Source organism: Phocoena sinus, chromosome 20 (genome assembly GCF_008692025.1).
Source record: "Phocoena sinus isolate mPhoSin1 chromosome 20, mPhoSin1.pri, whole genome shotgun sequence".
Lineage (NCBI taxonomy): Eukaryota > Metazoa > Chordata > Mammalia > Artiodactyla > Phocoenidae > Phocoena > Phocoena sinus.
This window is the reverse complement of record NC_045782.1, coordinates 42,939,015-42,961,773: the sequence shown is the minus strand read 5'-3', so window position 1 is coordinate 42,961,773 and position 22,759 is coordinate 42,939,015. Positions and strand designations below refer to the sequence as shown.

The 22,759-nt window shown below is 47.6% G+C and overlaps 1 protein-coding gene across 3 annotated transcripts in view; it reads right to left on the bottom strand.

Moving 5' to 3' along the window:
* The window catches only part of ITGB3 (integrin subunit beta 3), a 56,000-nt gene extending 33,454 nt beyond the window's left edge, over positions 1-22,546 (bottom strand). For all 3 annotated transcript variants that reach the window (XR_004347616.1, XM_032617235.1, XM_032617234.1), the window contains exons 1-2: positions 22,436-22,546; positions 6,727-6,812 (exon numbers count right to left, since the gene is read on the bottom strand). Coding sequence is in view for 2 of the 3 variants with exons in the window: in XM_032617235.1 (XP_032473126.1) it covers positions 6,727-6,812; positions 22,436-22,502 (153 nt within the window). In the remaining variant the exon portion in view is untranslated. The remainder of the gene's footprint in view (positions 1-6,726; positions 6,813-22,435) is intronic.
* Positions 22,547-22,759: the final 213 nt, after the last annotated feature.

The following is a 22,759-nucleotide window of genomic DNA, read 5'->3' as shown; positions in this document are numbered from 1 at the left end:
AATAATAATAGCCCCAGCTTCACAGGGATGTTCTGCAAGCCCATATAAGAGTGTGTGTAAAACACACAGCACAGTGCCTGCCATAGTGTAAATGCTCAATAAATCTCAGCTATTATTGTAAGATGTTCTATAAATAGTTCCTGGATAAATTAATTTTGAATAAACTTCACAAGCTTAGGCAAATCCCACGATGTCAAGCCACTGATCAGAGCCTGTCCTATCACTTTCAGCTTCCTCCCTCACCCTGGCCAAATGGCAGACTGAGTGCCCTTCCAAACACCCCGGTGTGTATCCCACAGCCCTCTGGGGCTCGGTGTGTGTTTCCACCTGAGTATTGAACGGGGGACATGCTGCATTGGAATGAACGCTAGAAATCAGGAAATGGGTTCAATCCTAGGTCTGCCACTAACCAGCCTGTGACCTCAGATAAGTCATTTCACTCCACTGAGCCTCAGTTCCCTCACCTGTTCACCCCTGTTAAAGGGGTTAGATGACATGGTGTTCTCAGTCCCTTCCTGCTCTGACATTCAGCAAACTTAGCCAGCACCGTGTGGGCTCAAGCCCATAAGGGCTTCTTGCCAGGCTGGGGGAACTGCCTGCAAAGCTAGAAAACCCCTCCTTGGACCTATTTCGAAATATCTAGGCCTTCAACCCCACAATCCCCCGCATCCCTACCCACCCCCTCTCACAACCACTTCCAGAAGTCAGCTGAATAACCCACACCAATATCCCAGAACAGCTAGTGTTAACATTTATGGAGTACTCACTGCATGTCAGGTACCATAACAAGCACTTTACGTGGATTATTGCAATCCTCCTGATCACGGTTCTGTAATGCTGGAATTATTATTATTTTACAAATTACAAACCTGAGGCTTGGAGGTTTCACAAATGAGGAACCCAATCTTACAAGTAAGAAATCGAAGGTTTGGAGAAATTAAGTATTTTGCCCAAAGCTACAGAGCTAACAAGTGGCAGAAGTGAGATGCTGACTGGATCGTCTGACTGTAATTATCCTCATAAAACGGTACGTTGTATTGCATTCTGTGTAGAGCGGGAATCAAGGCAGAGAAGCAGGAACGTAGAAGAAACAGTCCCGGGAAGAGCCACACCTGAGAATGCACCAGGTAGGGAACAGGATGCAAGATGGGGATACGGGAGGTGTGGGAAGGACAGATAACATTCTGCCTCCTCAGCCCCTCAGGTGACTGGAAGCCATGTTTCCAGGAGAGGGACTGGGCCACAAGGAGACATCCATACTCAGAAACTCAGGACTCTGTAGCTTAAACCCCTCCCGATGCTCGACGCCCCTCTCCCACTCCTGCCCAGCCCTCCTCTGATAGGCAGAAAGGCTTCCCCATGTGGATGGGACCATGAACAACACCAACAGTACTACAGACTGAATGTGTGTCCCCCCAGAATTCATATATTAAACCCTAATCTCCAAGGTGGTGGTATTAGGAGGTGGGGTCTTGGGAGGTGACAGGTCATGAGGTGGAGCCCTCATGAATGGGATTGTGCCCTTATTTTAAAAGAAGGCCCCAGACACCTCCCTGGCCCCTTCCACCATGGGAGGACACGGTGAGGAGATGGCCATCGATGACACTGAATGTGCTGCTCCTTTGATCTTGGACTTTCTAGCCTCCAGAACTATAAGAAATAAATGTTTGTTGTTTAGCCAGCCTGCCTGCGGTATTTTTGCTACAGCAGCCTGAACGGACACAAATGGCATGAGGACCGCCCTAGCCCGGGCAAAATGTGGAAAGAGCTTCCAGAAGCCAGCAGCTTCCTTCTTCCTCTTCACGGGTCTGAGGTAGAGAAACGGCATCAGCAATGGGAAATGGTACATGAGACTTAATCTCCCTGGTTCAGAAGATCCCAACAGGACATCAGAGCTCCTCAGAGAGATGAAGATGCCCTCCCCTCACCCAGCCAGGTCCCTCTGCCAGGGACAGAATGCTGACTGGATCGTCTGACTGTAATTATCCTCATAAAACGGTACGTTGTATTGCATTCTGTGTAGAGCGGGAATCAAGGCAGAGAAGCAGGAACGTAGAAGAAACAGTCCCGGGAAGAGCCACACCTGAGAACACTGTACGTTTTTGTGCTCCAATTCTTGCTGCTTCTGTCCATCTCTCCCAACCCTTCTCTCTCAGGAAGCAGTCTCTTTCTTGCTCAAAAAACTCCCTACTGTATCTCTGATTCCAGGGTCCCACAAAACCCCAGAGAGAAAACCTTCCAAAAAAGGCAATGATTGGATGGACCGAGATGCCCTGAGTTGCTGATCCTTTCCAGGACTAAGACAGATGCTGAAGGAGAGGAGAGGGAAGGGGGAGACCAGGAAACAATGAGAACAGCAAGGCCATCATGTATCTTCAGGCTGCAACGGTGAAGGGAGAGAATATCTTGGCGGGGGTTTCCTGACCCCCATTTCCTAACGTGGCAGTGTTTATTAGAAGAAAGTTTGAAGTGCCAAGCCTTGCTGACAGTGCTTATGGTTTGTTATGAATTTCCGAAGAAATCTAAACACTGAGAAACAAAAACTGTCTCCTTCCCTCCCTCTCTGGTCGCTGACATCAGGGGTCAGGAACATAACAGGCCTGCTCCTCAGCCACGCTCGCCCTGAGAGCCTGCTGTCCCAAAAGGACACCAAGGCACTGACCTCAACACATCTGGGCCACATTCCTTTCTTAATAACCCAGGCTGAGAAGGTAAAAGGAATGTGTCCAGGTTACTCAGAGAGAAAGCTGGAAGGAGGGGGGGAGGAGTGTTCAAGTTCCAGTTCCCAGTGAAACCAGATGTTACACAAAAAGGGCAAAGATAACCAAGACCCAGGGGAAGAGCCAGAGCACAGTAGTGGGAGGTCCCAACCCACGTGCAGGGTGAGCTGAATTCCCGCCCTCTCCTGGCGGGAATTCAGCTCCTAGTCCCATTCTCCATTAATCCCATTTTAGAAACTGGGAAAGGACAGCATGAATAACTGTCATTATTCTACTTATTTCACAGGGTGGGACAGGGGATAAAGCTGTGAATGGGAAATGCTTTCAAAATATAAAAATCTCAACGAAAGTCAAATATACTCAAATCCTTTTGATCTGATATAAACAAATAGATTCAAATAGGCGACTCTTTTCTACTATTACCATTCTAACTACTGCTATTATTGCATACTCTTTCTTGGAGGACAAGGAACACATAGGTCGTGGTACATTTTATTTCCCCAGAGTGCTAACAAATGCCTCCAATCCAAAAGAATGAACATGGTTCTCTTGACATCTGGTAAGGACAAGAAATCACTTGAACATAGAGACAGAGAGGTGTGGAGGGGACAGAAAGGAGAGGAAAAACTAAAACCATTTTAGTTTATGGTTATTGATACTCACACCCCACTGTTTACAGAGGGAGGAGCACTTTTAATATTATGCCTTTTTTTTATGATAACAAATTGGGGCCAAACACTCAAGATGAGAGTTTGCCCTCCAGATTAAGAAAAAAAATAGGAAGAAAGAAAAAGCAGCAGAGAAGTGAGAATGGAATTATATTAGTGACTAAAAAGGAATTAAACAGTGGCCTAAACCTCCCCCCACCAAAAAGGCAGAGAAGAAAAATGAGAAGTAAGTCCTATTAGAGTCTTCTTCTTTGTGGAATCCAAACACTTTCTTCTTGTTTTATCCATGGATGTCAGGCTGAGTGTGAGCAGGTCTACCTTCTGACGTGCACTCACGACTATAGAAGAATTCCTAGTATTTCTCTCCACATTAGGGTTGCCAAATTTGGTAAATATTTGGGATATACTTATACTAAAAGTACTTGGGACATGCTTATACTAAAAGTATTTGTTGTTTGATTCAAATTTAACTGGGGTGTCCTGTATTTTATCTGGCAACCTTAACTCCAGCTCCACCCATCATGACCCCAATGATCAGCCCCTTCAATTAGCAATATTTGCCAAACTTGCTATTGTAACAACCCATTCTGACGCAATAGGTTCAGGGTCCATCCTGGAAACCCTTACATTTAACAAGCACCCTAGGTGATTCTCACCAGCAGGCAAATGTGGAAGGTTCTAGATCCCAACATGATGCCACGAAGGCCAAGACCACAAGTTGAACCTCTCTGTGAAGCCAGCCTCTCTGCCGGATTCACAGTCCAGAGACAGCACACCACCCCAGCCCATATCAGTATCCAGTCCCCCAAGAACACACCCTATACAGATGAGCCCAAAACTCTGCACTCATCCACACTGGCTATGTTTTCCTATTACCCAGCCAAGGGCTTGCTATCCACACCCAGAGCTGCTGTCCTCCAGGACCAGGGAAAGCTGAGCCCAACCAGTTGTTTTTCCAGGCACTGCCAACTCTGCCTGTAACAGCCAAGGCAGGAGAGGCAGGAGCAGAGGGCTCTCCAGGATTGATTATTCAACAAATCACATGCAAAGTGGCCCAGATGGTTCACTTTTGGTTTTTAAAATCAACAGCCAAGACACTTTCAGCAGTTAAACTTGGTCAGTGCAGGGGAAGCCCTCAGGAAAAAAACAGCAGTCCTGTTCAAGTTACAGTCCGGGATTCCCACCTCCCATTTCTCCCTGGTTGACAAATGTTAACCCACACTGGTCTCCTCTGCTACCCTTCCTCCCCTATTAGAGAGATAATTGTAGTCATTCACTAAGCCCTTGGCCCTCCCACTTCCCCAGGGTGCTGAGAACTCAGCAAAGGCCTGGAGGATGCTTCACTAACTTCCTGTGTCCCCCTCCCCCTCCCTAGGTCCTGTCCACTGATTCAATCCAGAGCAATAAATCTGACTTTATCACTCAAAAAAACCAAAAACAAAAAAAACACTTTCCTTTTTAAATTCCATCCTCCTAGAAAATATCTTATTGGACCACCTATCGCCTCTCATTAGTTTTCTTTGGTCCTGGATACACCCATCTTCTCTCTGACTCCATCCCCCATCCCTAGGCTAGTCCTACATTATATTTTGATCCTACCTGGTACCTTTCCCACCCTCCTTCTTCCCTCCTCCCACCTTGGTATGCCCCATGGGAAAAAATTCACCACGGCCATCAATAAATATTCTCTGTATATCTCCAAATTCTGGTCACATGACCTAAGGGCTTTGTCTGGTCAGGCCTCAGCATGGCCTCAGCAGGCCAGTTACCTGGCTTGTTCCTATGCAGATCAAGACAGGTGACAGACATTCCAAGAATCCCAGACTCCTCTGAACCACAGTTTCTCCATTTTGTCTTGCTTTGGGTTGAAGAGAGGGGAGCATCTTTTGAGTGATACTAGGGCTTCTGCCCTGGCTACCCCTCTGCTCCAACCAGCTACAGGCCATCCAATCCAATGAGGCGCCCTCCCCATCCAGCTTTCCCTTCTTCGAGGATTCAGCTGCAGAATTCCAACTTCCTCGTAAAAGAAGCTTAATAATATCACGATGGTGACCAAGGGAAGGAGCATATGGCAAATGAGAAGGGAGGAGGCCACATCACACTTGAGCAGCCAGTTCAGCCCAGAGGGGTGGAGAACCTGCGGGGTGGAGGGGAAGGGCTCACTCAACCCAGCCCCACCCCCAACTCCCAGCCCCAGGGAATATCTCATTTGCTAAACGAAGTCAATGTGGCCCAGATGTTGGGCAGCTGCCTCTGGAAGCAGTTCTCGTGCTGAACTGCTCAGAGGCCAACACAGTGTGCTGGGCTGGCCTCTGTCGTTCTGGCTGTCCTCTCGTTGAGGGATAAACACAGCCTCTCGGCTCCCACCCCCCACCAGCCTTCCAGGGAGGTTGCCTTTTTAGGAAACTCAGTAGATTGGGAAGAGAAGCGGAGAGAATGAGGGCCTGAGTCAGAGCAGTCACGGAGCTGCAGAGGGCAGGGACAGAGAGGGCACCTCAGGTGGCTGACACGCAGCCAGGCCAGGAGCTCAGGTAACCACCTGCCGGGAACCAGGCCCATGACTCAGCCCCAGACTCTGTGGTCACTGGACCTTCTCCAGCCACACTCACCCCCCAGCTCTTGCCAGCTCCAAATTCCCATCCCAGCCACAAACACAGCCATTCCCTCAGACACACTCATTCCCTAGGGCCCCAGACACAACAAATCATCTGCCTAGACACAGCTAACCCTTTCCTGTCACCCTCCCAGCCTCACCAAATTGGCCCAGCTCTTTCTTTCATTGACACCTTCCCAAGAGAAGGAAGGAAGGAGAGGAAGAGGAGAAAGAAAGGGGAAAATGTAAAGCCATGGGGGTCATCAGACAGGAAAAGGGAAGAGAAGAGATCCTCTGTCTAAACAGCCCCCCAGACAAGCGCAAGATCCCTCTCTTACTTGCCTTTTAAAAATTCTGGAATGTTCATAAGCCAGCATCCCCTTTGTACCTATAACCCTCTCATGCCTCCCTTTTTGAGACCCGAGGCCCTGCTTCTCGGGGGTGTTGCACCCCAACAAAAATCAAGCAAAGTGTGGTAAAGGATGGCAATGGCTACAGAGAGGCCAGCAGGCCTAACCACTCTGCCTAAGGCCGGGGCCACGCAATACACTCTGGATGGCATTCCCAGCAACAGCCCATGACAGCTCCCTTCGACGCCCATCAGTGGGAAGGCTTCTCCCTAGTTTTGCTCAGAAGGGACAAGGGGCTTGTATACTTAGGAGGAAGGAGATATCCCCATGGGTCTGTCTCTACACAAAAGCAGCTAAGTCTGGGGAAGAAATAAAGTCGGATATCTGCTCCTTACCTCATCTGAGCACCAGGCACACATGGGACTCACAGCCAGACATTGCTGGCAGGAGCTCACGCCTCGTGTGGCACAGATGTTGGGCCCTGTAACAGAGAGACAGAGGCATTAGTATCTCATTTGACATGACAAAGTACCTGGTCTGCCCCCATCCTTTCCCAGCTTTCCCAAATGCCCAGGTTTACAGCTCTCAGATGCACACAAATACACCTTACCCATCCCATAGACATTTACCAAACACAGGCTGTTTGGTAAGGGAGAAGGAGAATGAGGAAGCTCAGGAGAAACTCATCACAGCCCTCAATTGATGAGGTCACTGTGCTGGCAAGTGATGGAGCAAGTGTCAGATCATAAATGACGGAAAAGATTTAATTAACAACTGATTTGACACCTACATTGTACAAATGAAAATCTCAGGCCCAGAGCCATGGCAACGTACCCTCTCTCCAATTATTCTAGTGACTTAGTCACAGCCGCTACACAGGGAATTCAGAGCCCGGATGCACTAACATTAACACACGGTCTAAATATGGGGGTGGGGGTGACCACCATGGCAGTGTCCTACTGGCCTGCCAGGGGAAAGCAAATCTTCTCAAGCTTCCCAATACATATATCTTGGGATCCAAGTAAATAGAATGCTTTAGGGAAAACCGCAGAAATATTAGAAAAAGTTGACTGATATAAGCTGGAAGAACATGGAATTTTGGAGTTGGAAGACCTGTATTTGAATTCTGAATGCTCTTCTTACTAGGTGTCATGACCTTGGTCAAGTTAGTTAACCTCCATGAAATAATGATATCTGTCTCATAGGATGTGTGCAAAGAAGTCAGTGAGGTAAAGGAGAAGCACTGGGTACACTACAAAATGCCGCTCAAGTGTGAAACAGTCTTCATACTGTCAAAGGACAGAGAAAAAGCTGCAGGGAGGAGCAGAGACAACCAAAGGCATGAAAAGAGCCTTGAGAAGCCCAACCAGGAAGCAAACCCCAGACATCTGCCTGGACAGAAGCCCCCAACCTCCCTCCTTCCCCCAGCTTAGCCTTCCTGGCCTCAGTCAGGTAAACCTCCAGTGCCCCAGGAAGGCCTTCTGCAGTACAGTCAGCCCTCCATATCCGTGGGTTCTGCATCCGCAGATTCAAACAACCACGAGTTGGAAATATTCAGGAAAAAAATTCCAGAAAGTTCCAAAAAGCAAAAGTTGAATTTGCCACGTGCCAGCAACTATTTACATAGCATTTACATTGGATTTACAACTATTTACATAGCATTCACATTGTACTGTAAGTAATCTAGAGATGATTTATAGAATACAGGAGGATGTGCAAAGGTTATATACAAACACTAAACTATTTCTATAAGGGACTTGAGCATCCTTGGTCGTCAGGGAAGCCTGGAATCAATCTCCCACAGATCCCGAGGGACGACTGTGCAAAGAGCAGAATGAGGGAGACCCATTCCTACTATGACCCAATTATCTTGACAATTACTTGATCCAATTTTCTAAAGTGGTCCCTTGCCCCCAGTTCATAAGACCAGCAAATATATTTGGGGGAAATCAACCTCATCACTGGGATGTTTTCCCAGTGTCCCTGAAACTTCTTACAGAGCTGTCTCAGTCCCTTTTATAAGAGCGTGGCTGAACTCCCTTTCAACATCTGGGAAAAAAAAAAAAAAACAACACCCAGCAAATGCGTGTGTACACACATACACAAAATATTGTTAAGAAAAATTATCCAAAATGTGGAAATAGGCAAAGGGAGTACTGGGTGTCCTTTCAAGGTAATGCAAAGGGTTGACTAGTAGACCCACCATGCTTAGGGATTATCTGATTTTCCAGGGATGTGTACCTTTGTTTGACTTCTATCTTATGATTCTGTAAGAACAGAGGTTGACCTGTAGAAAACCAACAACAATGGAGAGCAACATATATGATTCTTATCCAACAGCAACATAAATGATTTCTGTCCGGTAGAAAAGGTAACCCCCAAAGGTTAAGGTTTATTGCCTTGTAGAACATTAACCAATTTTGAATCTGTTAGGTAACTGATTTCAGCATTCCTTTGACTGACTGACTATAACTCCCTTACTTGAATTCTCTTTTGAACTAGTCAACATCTTATTGGTTCCCTCATTAAGTCGGATGAAATCTTTGACACATGTTCATTTTATAGTTGTATGAGAATCATACTTTTAACTCTTTGAAAATTACACTTTAACAGTATCCATCTCAGGGCAGAGTGACCTAACAGAAAAGGTGCACACACAGTCAGTAGACTGTGGTCCTAACTGAGTCACCCACTAATAATATAGCCTTGGATGAGTCATTTAATTCCTCTCAGCCTTAGTTTCTTCACTCCAATATTCCCAACTTATAATTATTTATGTATCTGCCTTAACAGCACTGCCGCTCAATAGATTTTAAGCCTTTTGAGGCCTGTCCTGCCCAGCCCAGCCTCAGCCCCTGCTCAAAGGAGATGCTCAATAAATATATATTAGAGCAAATTGAGAGGTATTGGACTAGATCAGTTTTGTTTTGTTTTTTAAGCAACTGAGCTCATTTCTCCAAATTATGCATACAATTCCAATATAAAACAGGCAAATGGGTTGAAACTGTTCCTTGGGCGATTTAAATTTTCATTGTTCTCCACAAAACACTAGATTATATGTGGAATCCTTGAAGCGCCTTCTGGAAGCCCCACATTTCCTCAGAGCCCTGAGTCTGTCTAACTTCAAAGACCTTTCCCAGGACTTCCCTGGTGGCACAGTGGTTAAGAAATCTACCTGCCAGGGCTTCCCTGGTGGCGCAGTGGTTGAGAGTCCGCCTGCCAATGCAGGGGACACGGGTTTGTGCCCCGGTCCGGGAAGATCCCACATACTGCAGAGCGGCTGGGCCCGTGAGCCATGGCCTCTGAGCCTGCACGTCAGGAGCCTGTGCTCCGCAATGGGAGAGGCCACAACAGTGAGAAGCCCGTGTACCGCAAAAAAAAAAAAAAAAAATCCACCTGCCAATGCAGGGGACATGGGTTCGATCCCTGGTCCAGGAAGATCCCACATGCCGCGGAGCAACTAAGCCCACGTGCCACAACTACTGAAGCCCGCGTGCCTAGAGCCCATGTTCTGCAACAAGAGAATCCACCGCATTCAGAAGCCCGCGCACCGCAACGAAGAGTAGCCCCTGCTCGCCACAACTAGAGAAAGCCCGGGTGCAGCAACAAAGACCCAATGCAGCCAAAAATAAATAAATAAATTTAGTTTAAAAAAGGCCATTCCCAACCCTAAAATTCTTCAAGTGATATGCTACTGCGAGCCCCTGAGTAACCTCTGGGGCTCCAGCCTCTGATGGACTCCAACCTAAGCATGCCATACAAGGACTGCGAGGTGGAAATTACGGCAGTGGTTCCAGACCTGGCCCTAAGGCACCAAGGCCACCTCTGAGCTGGGGTGGCCCTCAGCCATGTACTGTCTCTAATTGAAGGGAAAATAGCCAATCTTCCCAGAGCTGCCAGATTCAGAACGCCTGAATGTTCAGAACCAGCAATGCATCCAGAGGGCCTCTCCCTTCATGGGCTGCCTGGCCGGCTGTTAGCTCACAACTGCTCTTTTCTCAGCCAGATGGGAACTCATCCCCCTTTCACTGCCTTATTGGAAGAGTTCTGAGAGAAGCACATCCTGCACTATTTTAGGCATCCCCTTTTGAAGTTTCCATGAGACTCTACATCCATGGGAGTACTTCTGGACATAAGTGACATGGATTTTCGGTAGGGAGAGGAGACGCACAAGATCGCAGGAAGCGTCAGAAGAGAGAAGCGGGCTGTGGGAGGTGTGGGCGCTAATTATTTTTTGAAAACTTTTCCCAGTCTATCCATTTAGCCACCCATTCATTCTCAAATTAGCATTTCCCCATGAGTCCTTGACTCATAGCCACAAAAGCAAGCCTTATCAGATGTGAAATAAACAACAGCAGGCCCCCCCGCCCCCCTACCCCCCCACCCCCGCAGTGAACGGGCAGTCCCTGACCCCAGAGGATGCTATGAGCTGCTGGGACTTGTTCTTTAGGAAGTCATGGCTGGGGAGTCACGGTTACCCAGCTCCCCTTACCTCTCCTTTTTAATGAATCACAGGTTGATTTCATGAAAATCAATGATTTCCCCGCCCACCACCCGCTTCCTGGGATGCCCCCCACCAAGACCTGTGACCAAGGGCAGGTTCCCCGGAATGCAGTGGCTGAAAGCGACTGACTCATCAGAAGTCTCTGCGCCTGGGCCATGCGAGCGCTGCTCCGAGGCCACCCCTCCCCCAAAACATGTAGAAGGAGTTTGGGCCTCTGTTTCCAGTCATTCATAAGGCCTACGTTCCTGCTCAGCCTCGGAGGCCCAGACTCGGCTCTGCTGGAGAATCAAGGATCTTCATCAGAACTTTGTCACTGAAACGAATTAACAACCCCTAGCACCCATTTCCTTGGACAGCTTAGCCACAGCGAGGCAACAGGAGGACTGGCCCTGGTCCTCCCGGTGTAGTTATAAAGCAACCAATCCCTGTCACACTCTGAGCACAACAGCTGGCAAGACAGAAAGTTCTCAATGAGGGCTGCTGCTGCTATGGTTGCTATTGTTTTTATTGTTGCTGTTTGTATCCTGAGGCCCAAGCAGCTGAAGGAAGGGGATCAAAAGTGACGGCCCCGGAGGGGTGCGATAGGGAGGGTAGGAGGGAGGGAGACGCAAGAGGGAAGAGATATGGGAACATATGTATATGTATAACTGATTCACTTTGTTATAAAGCAGAAACTAACGCACCACGGTAGAGCAATTATACCCCAATAAAGATGTTAAATAAATAAATAAATAAATAAATAAATAAATAAATATATATATATATATATATATATATATATATATATATATATAGTCTAGGAGGGATGGCCAAGAAGAGAAGGCCAATTAGAAAACATAGACAAGACCAGCAAAGAACTTTGCCTGGAAAGTAGAAGTAGAAGGCTGTAGTTTGACACATCAGCCCAATTCACAGAACCAGAAGAGAGACAAAGGGTGGGGAAAATGGAGGAAAAAAAGGGAACAAGGAAGGGAGTTGGAACCAGTGGAAGTCATAATGCGTCAATGAGAGCTATTTTGAGGATATGCTGTCCAATTAGACAGGATGTCAGAACACAGGAACGGGCCACCCTAGTGAGGCCAGGGGACTCCAGGAGAGGGCTCAGTCAGAGGAAGAGGTGTTCAGTGGGAGGGAGGACTGTCCATACCGCAAACACCATGGGCATCTCTCTTACTATCTGCAGGGAGGAGTTCTGGCCTGGGTCTCCAGCCCCGCCACTGACCTTTGACTAGTGACTTCTCAAATAGGTCCATGGGGACACTGGGTGACTCAGGCAGTGCCTGATCTTCCATTGCAGTCACCTGGCTGGGTGAGTCATCCAAGAACAAAACATAGGCTAACGGTGCTATGGATACAACAAGTGGTTTCTCTAGAACAAGTTGTTAAGAAAGTTTATCTTATTTTTGTTCTTTCATTTACATGCAGCAGCAGCTCAGTAATCCAAGGAAGGGGAAGAAGGCAGGAAGGTGGGATTCAAGGTAACACATACCTCTGTGCTCTGAGCAGAAAGCTTCAGTAAGCATCTCCCAAAGCAGTAGGGAGTCCAAACTACCGTACAGGAGGCAGGCTGATTTCAGGGATTTTCAAATGTTTAAAAAAAAAAAGTGCATCAGAGCCAACTAAATATGGTACTTAACATCAGAAGCCGTTTGTGTACAATTTGCCTCGACCAATATTAAAATGTGTTACAGGTTGAACTGTGTCCCCCAGAAAGATATGCTGAGGTCCTAACCCCCAGTACCTACAACTATGATCTTATTTGGAAATAAGGTCTTTGCAGATGTAATCAAGATGGGGTCATTAGGGTGGGTGCTAAACCAATATGATTGATGTCCTCATAAGAAGAAAACACCACGTGAAGACAGACAGCGAGAACGTTGCCGTATAAAGACAGAGGCAGGGATCGGAGTGATGTAGCTGGAAGCCAAGGAACGCCAAGAGTTGCCAGCTACCACCAGAAGCTAGGAAGATATGAGGAAGGAGTCCATCCAGCGTCTCAGAGGGAGCATGGCCCTGTTGACACCCTGATTTCAGATTTCTAGCTTCCAGAGAGAATAAATTTCTGCTGTTTTAAGCCACCCAGTTACAGCAGCCCCAAGAAGCTAATAATACAAAATGGATTTGCATTTCCACAGCATATATGACATGATTTTGAGAAACACTGCTCTGAAATACTCTGCATGATTGATAAAAGCCAGCCTAACCATTTTGTAATGGTTAACCCACCTATGGATAACAGAAAAGTGTTTACTTTTCTTTTATACTTTTCTACTAACATATATCAATGGTGTTGGCATTCACTCATCCACTCACTTACTCAACAAATATTCACTGAGCACCTACCTGTGTCTGGCACTCTGCTAAGTACTGGAGACACACTGATGAAATAAACAACCCCCTTACTCTTGTGGAGCTTAGAGTTTAGCGAAAATCAAACATGCTCAACAGAAAGCCAAAACATACACAGCGAAAAAGTACAATTTCAAAAAGTGGCCGAGGCACTAAGAAAATAAAGCAGGACAAAGCATCGGTAAGGGGAGGGTGTCTCCTTTAAAGAAAGGCCTCTCAGAGTGACGTTTCAAAATGATATGAAGGAGTGAGTCATGGGAAGATCTAGGGGACGAGTATTCCAGAAAGAACCCACAGCAGCTAGATGGTCCTCAGCCTCTTAAAAAAACAGCAGGAAGAGAGAGGGAAGAGGAGAGAGATAGAGAGGCGGTTGGAAACGCAGTCAGAGACCATAATACTGGGAAGCAGTAGCCATGGTAGGGAGTGTGGCTGTCACTCTCCATGTGGTGGGAAGCCGCTGGTGGGCTGCGAGCAGAGGTGAGCAGAAGATCATCCTGGCCACGAAAGGAGGGCAGACAGTAGGGGAACAAGACCAGAAGGAGACCAATTAGGAAGCATTACAACCATCCAGGCAGCAGATGGCAGGGGGCTGGATTTGGATGGTAGTGGTATCCATGGCATGGTTAGACCCTAGATGTTCTCTGAGGACTTGCTGATCCACTGGCATGAGGGACATGACCGAAAGACAGGAAGGATTTCTCCCTGAGCAAGTGGATCCCCTTGGACAAAGTTCAAATGTACTGACCACTGGCCATGCCCTTTCACTGACCTTTCTTCAGCCAGTAGGCCCTGCCCTTGTAAGCGAAGCCAGAACATGTCTTGTTATCATCTCCAACTGGGATAATTAAGTCGCCATGTTTTATGCTGAACACTGCATAAAAAGGACAGAGTCCTGTCTTCTGTGTAGTTATTATCTAAAATTAACACCCAGCCCCTGGAAAACACCCTGAGGGCAGGGGGAGTAAACGATGGACAGTGTAACAGTGGATGTGGTGGGGGAAGCATGGTGGTGGGACAGCAGACAGGAGACCTCAGGTCTAAAACCACTTTTACAGCTCCACTGGCTGTGTGACCTCAGGCACGTCCCTTCATCTCTCTGGTGCTCTCTCTAAGGTCCAGTGACTCTTTTTTTTTTTGCCCCGGACGCGCAGGCTCAGCGGCCATGGCTCACGGGCCCAACCGCTCTGCAGCATGGGGGATCTTCCCGGACCAGGGCACGAACCCGAGTCCCCTGCATCGGCAGGCGGACTCTCAACCACTGCGCCACCAGGGAAGCCCTCCAGTGACTCTTTGAGTCTCTGTCACATCTCTATTCGAGAACTTATAAGTGTTCCCTCCTATTTAACGGGTGCAACCCAGCCACATCAGCCAAGCACTGGAGACCTTCCTTTCCCCCATGCTCCCAAATATGGGCGGAATACTTACCTCAGGAGTTGTTAGGATTAAACGAGATAACACAGATGAAAGAACCACGGATAGCATAGTGGATGCTCAGTAAATGCTGGTTTCCTTCCTACTTACCTTCACGCAAATCACTTCCTGCACGAGGAATGCCCATCCCCCCCACACACCCCTACCCGCCTCAGGGTCAGATGAGAGAGGGTCCTTGGTCTCTACAGGATACAGTGAAGAATCACTGGCCAGGAGACAGGAGCCCCCAGGGCTAGACCCCACCAACGCCACTAAACTAGTTGTGTTATCTTGGGCAAGTCACTTCACCTCTCAGGACCTCCCCTTGTGCTTCTCTGTAAAACAAACGGTATTAGATTAGATGATTTTCAAGCTGCTGCCAGCCCTGGAAGTATATATATTCCAAACAGAAAGCATCAACAAGCTGACTAATACTCTAGGAAGCCTAACATCCCAGGGCCCAAGAACCCTCAAATATTGCACACATGTCCATTTCTCCCTAATGGCCTAACTAATATTTGATTCAAATGTTGCATCTCAAGTTCTGGAAAATTTTATCAGCACAGGCCCCACCTCCCATCTGACTCATTCAGTATAGAAAAGAGGCAAGTCCATACCAAGCTCTGTTTGAGGCCCAGCCCAGCAGTACCCTTTTGGTGACCTCCTTGGCATTCAACTGTCCAATTCTGCTACTTTTCCTCCTGAGGCTCATATCTTGTGGGTATAAACAGCAGGCGGTGGTGCTGTCACCAGCCCTTGCTTCCAGTCTGTCTTGGTAGGAAGGCAAACTGGTCGCACCATTTTGGAGGACAATTTGGAAAACCTATTAAAATTAAAATTTAAAATATTCGTGTCCTTCGACCCAGCAGCTTTCGTTTAAGAAATTCAGCCTGCAGAAACACTTGAACAAAGGTGCATAATAATGAACAAGGATGTCCCCTGCCGCTTTATCTGTAGTAGCAGGTAATTGGGGGTGATCCCAATGTCGACCAACAGGGAACTGGTTAAGAAAATTCAGGTATATCCACATAGCAATATGCCTTCTGGCTAGAGTTACAGCTCTTGGCATAAATAGTAATGGAAGGCCATGCACTGATATAAAAAGATGCTCACGGTATATTATTAAGTGACAATGATCCTATTGTGGATGACTCTGCTTGAGAAACAACAATAATGATAAATCATTATATATGGTGACATATACACAGGAAAAAAATTCTGGAGTAACTGTCAACAGCGGTTATCTTTAAGTACAAGACTACAAGGGACTTGTACTTTCTACATTATTCTATTTCTGTACTGCTTGACTTTCTTTTTTTTTCCAGCCGTGCCATGCAGCTTGTGGCATATTAGTTCCCTGACCAGGGATTGAACCTTGGCCACTGCAGTGAAAGTGCTGAGTCCTAACCACTGGATGGCCAGAGAATGTCCTTGAATTCTTTTTCCCCCCACAAAAAGTTGAATTCGTTTTATAAGCTAAAAAAAAAACTAAAGCTAATTTTAAATGTCTTCTCTTCTGTCTCAGTCTCTACATTTGCATTCATTTAAATGTAGGCTCCCCAGGGCATGCCAGGCTCTCTACAAGCAAGCACCTTCAGCACCAAAACCCAGTAACCTCTTGGAATCCCAATGCTCAAGGGGAACTCCAGAAGTAACTTGGTCCAGCCCACTCCCACAGCCTTCAGGAATCTCCCAGGAGAGTGTGGTCTATTCTCAATTTGTAGGAGTCCCAGAATGGAGGCACCACACTCCCTCCTCTTCCACCTTCCCAAGGAGTTGGTCAAACCTGCCCCTTGCAGGTGGCTCCAGCCCAGGTTGAACCTGGAGGAGTTTATCACGTGCAGTGGCTAAAGCAGGGGGTTGGAATCATCAGCGGTTCTCACAGACCTGGGTTCCCTCTATCCAAGAATCCCATCACCAAGCAGATTTAGGGTTGACGACAGGGACTTTCAAAGTGGCTACTGAATGTGCCTTTTGCCAAACTTCTGGAGCTTTCTTCCAGGGCGAAGTTTTCCAAGCTTGTTTTTAACTGCAGACCTCCCTTTCCCGCCCCCCAAAGAAATCCTTATACGGACTTCCACACTATTAATCAGCTAAAGGAAAAACTTCTCCAGCTGGTGGTGTGGGAAGGGCAAGAGCAAACCAACATCTCTGCCTTTGACACATTCACCCGTTTGCAGCCCTTGAGACCCCAAGAGCCTGAGGCCCAGAGGGAAGATGACTTGTTCAAAATCACCCAGCAAATTGACAGAAAAGCCTGTAGAGCCATGAACTGCATATCGGCTTCTCAATTCCAGACCCACAGTTCTTTTCATCCTGAGGGGTTTTTCTCTATATGAACAAAAAAGTGGCTTTTGTTAAGTTGAAAAAATGTAACACAAGTTTAGGTAAAAGAATAGACATACACATGAGAATTATTACATATACATATTACATATGCAAGTTTAGGTAAAGGAATACACACACCCATGAGAATTATTACTTGCATTATTACATAATGCAATAATTCTTGCATTATTGCATATGCAAGAATTATTACATATGCAAGATTTTACAAAAAATATGAATAGAACACACCATCTAATTAATAGTGAACATTAGGGGGGAAAAGAATTAGAGGGGAACCAGCCATTTACTCTCCAACATGTGGCTTTCATATAATGAGCATACACCACCTCATTCACCCCGTGAATGTTTAAATAGCTTTACTAACTGAACTAAGAAATGCTGGCAGGGAGGAAGAGAAGTCTTTTTGTGGGAACATGAAAGAAAACCAGAAAGGAAGACTTATGGTGAGTTGGTTTTTTCAGAGATGCTACCCCAAATTTTAAAAGGTAGAATAGCCCCAGTTTACTTAGCTTCTAGCTCCAAAGATTGTGACATACCATATTTGACCACATTTGATTTTAGGACCAAGGATAATAAAAGTGCTGGCTGCAAATGCATCTGTCCAATTTCAAAATTTAGAAATTGAAAGCTGGATCTGGGTTTAACAGATATAGCCCCCTGCTTTCAGGGTAACTGTCTCAGAACCTGAGGAAGACAGAGTAGCCTGGGATAACCTCTTAGCATTCTGATATACGCAACAACATGGATGAGTCTCGAACACATTATGCTAAGTGAAAAAAGCCAGACTTGGGCTTCCCTGGTGGCGCAGTGGTTAAGAGTCCGCCTGCCGATGCAGGGGACACGGGTTCATGCCCCGGTCCGGGAAGATCCCACATGCCGCGGAGCGGCTAGGCCCGTGAGCCACGGCCGCTGAGCCTGCGCATCCGGAGCCTGTGCTCCGCAACGGGAGAGGCCCGCTTACCGCATAACAAAAAAAAGCCAGACTTGAAAGGCTACATACACATTGTATGATTTCATTGATATGACATTCTGTAAAAGGAAGAATTGCAGGGACAGGAAACAGATCTGCCAGGAAATAAAGGTGGGGAAAGGAAATTGTTGACAAGGAGCTCAAGACAACTCTTCAGGGTGATGGAAATATTCTGTATCTTGATTATGCTGACGGTTACTTGACTGTGAGCATTTGTAAAAATTCATAGAACTGTACACCTAAAAAGGATGAATTTTACAGTACATAAATTATACCTAAATAAACTAACTATAAAGAAAAGAGTGTTCCTGGCGATACTGTGTGCATGCAGAGAAAGGCAGATTTTATAAATGTTTGCTGCAGAGTCTCCCATTTAAATAAACACCAGCAGTTCACACAGGGAGAACAGGCAGTGTCATTTCCCTGCTGCCACCTGCACTTCCACTTGTGACCTGAGCTCCATCAGCCACAATGATTGTCCCACTCAGAAAGGGCCAGGGGTCAGGAGTAGAGAGAAGAGGCGATGGGGTGACGCAGCAGGCCAGCTCTGTGGGCAGCAGAGGGGGGTGGGTCAAGCCAAATGGTTGATCCCTGAAGCCGCTCAGTCATTCCCCCAGTTAATTATCTGTCTGCTGATTCATGAGTTGTGGGTCCTGTGGGCATGTTTCCTGGCTATCCCTGCCAACAAGGGCAGAAGGAGTCTTAGGGCTGGGAGGGGATGATAACCAGAGATCCTGAGTGGGGTGGGCAGTTGTAGAGGGGGAATTTCTACTAGGAAATTCCAGAGTCATATCCAGACTCCCCCTCGTCACTGTTGCCTCCTTGCCCCAATTATGCTGTGCCCAGGAGACCTCAGCCGCTCACACTCACAATTTTGAAGGTGGTAAAGAAGAATGCTGCCCTCCTGTGTATATTCTCCCAGGAGGTGGGGGAAAAAGCAAACACTTCACGGAGGATCCCCTGAGTTTCCAGCACCCTCAGAGCAGAGGTCTAAATGGCACAAAAGTATAGAGGTCCAAATGCCCAAAGAACTCATGGGCTTGGCTGTATTCTAATATCCTCCAGAATGCCCAGATGGAGCACTTGAGGATCGTGTATGGATGAATACAGACATTCAAATATTGGGTATCTCGAGGTGAGGCACATCTCCTCTAGATGCCTTTCCATAGGTACGTATTTTGCCACCTATGTGTCAGCCACTGGGCATAGAGTGTCAAACAAAATAGACATGTCCTTCTTCTCAAAACCTGTGAATGTATTTTACTTTCCTCTTTTCCCAGGGACAGAACTTAAGGTTTTCTCATGGATAAAGCAAATGTATGGGCCTCTCTTCCTCTTGGACTCTTCTGTGAATTCTTACTGCGACGGAGTGGCTGAGATATGCCAAGCCTCAGATGCAGAATGGGTTGAAATAAGGAGGAGTCCCCTGTCACATAGGCATGGGAAAAGGGATCCCATGGGTCTCATTTAGGAACCTGGATTGTATTCATGCATGAAGCAGTAGCAGCCTTACCTCCAATACATTGTAGTTACCAAGGATAGGAAGAATAATGCCATTTATTGAAAACTTTTTTTGTGCCTTCATCTCATTTAACTGGCACAATCATAGAAGTATTATTTCCTCCACTTTACAGATGAGGAAACTGAGGACCCAAGAGATTAAGTCACTTGCCCAAAGTAAGACAGATAGTAAGAGGCAAAATCAAGAATTAAACCCACATCTGATTGGCTTTAAATCACAGCTGTCCCCTTCCCCAGCCAACAAGGCTTCCTCCTATGTCTCTCCAGGCTCTGAGGGCTCCTGCAGAGGGTTTCAGTTGGAGAGTTTCCAGGATATAAATCAGGAGGAGAAATCAGCACCTCAGCTCAGAACTAACCAATTTAGATGGTGATAGCAAACAAAACTTGTCACTCAGTAGGTCTCAGATTAGAATAAAGAACCATATTTGGGGGCTTCCCTGGTGCCACAGTGGTTGAGAATCCGCCTGCCAATGCAGGGGACATGGGTTCGAGCCCTGGTCCGGGAAGATCCCACATGTCGCGGAGCAACTAAGCCTGTGTGCTACAACTACTGAGCCTGTGCTCTAGAGCCCGCGAGCCACAACTACTGAGCCCGCGTGCTGCAACTACTGAAGCCTGTGCCTAGAGCCCATGTTTTGCAACACGAGAAGCCACCGCAGTAAGAAGCCCGCGCACCACAACAAAGAGTAGCACCTGCTCGCTGCAACTACAGAAAGCCCGTGTGCAGCAACGAAGACCCAATGCAGCCAAAAATAAACAAATTAAATTAATAAATTTATATAAAAAATAAAAGAACCATATTTGGGGAAGCCACAAGACCCAAGAGTTCTTGAGTGAAGCTGAAAAGAACACCTTTGCACATAAATTCCAAAACTCAAGTCTACGCTCCAACAACCTCTCTATTCCCCATATGAGACTCTCCCACTCTGGGGTGGCCTCTCTGTGCCACCGCCACCCAGTTCTGTCTCTGTCCCTTCAACACTGTGTATCCCAATATAGCTCTCCAACTCTCATCCTGCATCTGCTTCCCAGGGATCTGATGTTACCTGCAAGCCAGCCCCCAACACTGAGATGGGGGATTTAATGACAATTGCAACTGCTTTTACGGGGGGCTTATTACTCTGGAGGTCTTCTCTAGAGCCCATGCTCTTAAATATGACTCTATCCTGCCTCTCAGAGGGAGTCTGAGGCTAGCTCAGTACGACCTATCACCACTTCTAGAATCACCCCAATCACAACGATGAATCTGTGAACAGATCCCCAAGCGGATATTTCATGCAAACTTAGGTATGTCAATGCAGTGGAATCCTCTACGTATTATTGGAAAAAAAACCAGATCGACGAAAGGTATACTCAGGGGTGGAGAAAGAGACACCAAAATAACAAATACGCTCTTCATTCTCACTAATTGATCCAAGCACCACGCTAGGCTCTATCTTGTGTTACCTTACTTACTTCTAAAACTGTAAGAAAATATAATGATTAGATTCAGAAACCATTCTGAAATTCAGGAAGCTGTAGATGTGGAAAAAAAAAAAAAAAAGCAAAAATGTTTTAAGTTCATGGAAGCAGGCATCTCCGTAGGAGACACCTGAATTGCCTCTGGATTCCTCCATTCAGACAGCATCTGAACCAAGGCTCTAACCTCTCCCAGGGCTGAATGCTGGAGATTCATAATTCCATGCCATAGTCATCAGGCTGCTCACTGCAGGCTAAAGACATCAGCTGACCTGTTTGAGCATCTGTCACATGGGAAGCTTCAGCAGTAATAACTTAAACAGCCCCCTATATATTATCTCTAACTCCTTCATCAAGTTATGGGTCATAAATTGTGATGATTTCATGAGTGTATACTTATCTCCAAATTCAAGTCATATACATTAAATATATACAGCGTTTTGTACGTCAATCATACCTCAATAAAGTGGTTTTTTTTAAATGATGCTGTTGCCCTCTCCTGCACAATCTCTTATACATGCACGAGTCTTGAAGGAAGTCATCAAGTATTTATGAATAGCTATCTTCGAAATGGCCTTAGCAATAAATCTTACTTTTTAAAAAATATCCTCTGCAGGAACTAAGTTGCCCTACAATGAGTACTACTCTTTTCACTAAAAGTAGGTATATGCACACTTGTGCGTCCTCTGCAGAGAAACACAGAGGACCAGGAGCCAGAGTCCTCCCTGCGAGGGTCACCCAGGCTCCAGAAAGATCACGGGCAGCACCCTTGGGCTGTGCTCTGCTCTGCCCCTCGCAGCACCAAGGAGGCCGAATGCCAACTGCCTTGGCAGCTAATAGTGTGTGCAGCAGCAGGAGAGACAAAGCCAGGGAGCCAAGCCAGCTCCAGGGACCCCTGGCGTAGCAGCTCGCATACAGGGGAGATTTTTCGGATGCTGGGTTTGTCCCGGAAGCAGAGGCACCGCTGCCACCCGGGGACACTGTAGGAGGCAGAGCCCTCATCCTCCTCCGAATCGTTCCCGCGGGGAGCCACCAAGCAAAAACCAAACAGAAACTTGGGAGAAAGTGTACACAAAGAGAAAGGGGAATGTCGAGTAACCGGCAAACCCGGGGGCGCACAGACTCTCATCCGAGAAGCTACAACCGCATCCCTCTGCCAACGCGCGGGAACAGCCCCGGGAAGCCCCAGCTCGCCTTGGCTTCCAGAGCCAGTCGGCCTTCGGAGGGCCGGGACCACCTGCGATACGCGCAGCCGGGGCTGAACTCGGGGCTCAGAGATGCGCCCACCTCACCGCGTACGTTGAGACCGCCCGGAGCAGGCGCCTAACCTGGCTAAGGGCTTCGGTGTCCCGGCGGACCCACCCCTAGGTAGCCTCTCGCCTTTCCCACAGCGGGGCCCGGAAGGTCCCCAGCTCCGGGCTCCGACAGCCCCAGGCTGGCCCCGCGCACTCGGAGCGCAGCCGCGCAGGACCCGCCCGCCCGGTTTCCCCGCTCGAAGTCTGCACACTTGGCTGCGTCCCCGCCGCGCGGGAGCCTCACTCACCTCCGACGCCGACGCCCGCCAGCGCCCCCAGCACCAGCACAGCGGCCCACAGCGGCAGCGCTCGCATCTCGTCCGCTGGACGCCGCGCTCCGCCTCGGCCGCGTCCTCCAGCCCCACAGTTAGCAGCGGCGCCCGCGGCCGCTTTTCCCGTGGCCGAAGGGGAGGGGACGCAGGGGGTGGGACGCAACGGGGCGGGCCGTGGACTTGCGCTTCCTCCCCTCTGGCACTTTTCTGGACCCTCCACCGCATGGAGGGGAAGTGAGAAACCGCCGCTCGTTTCTCGCCACTTCGGCTCAGCCGGCGACGATCGCCGGCCGGTACGCA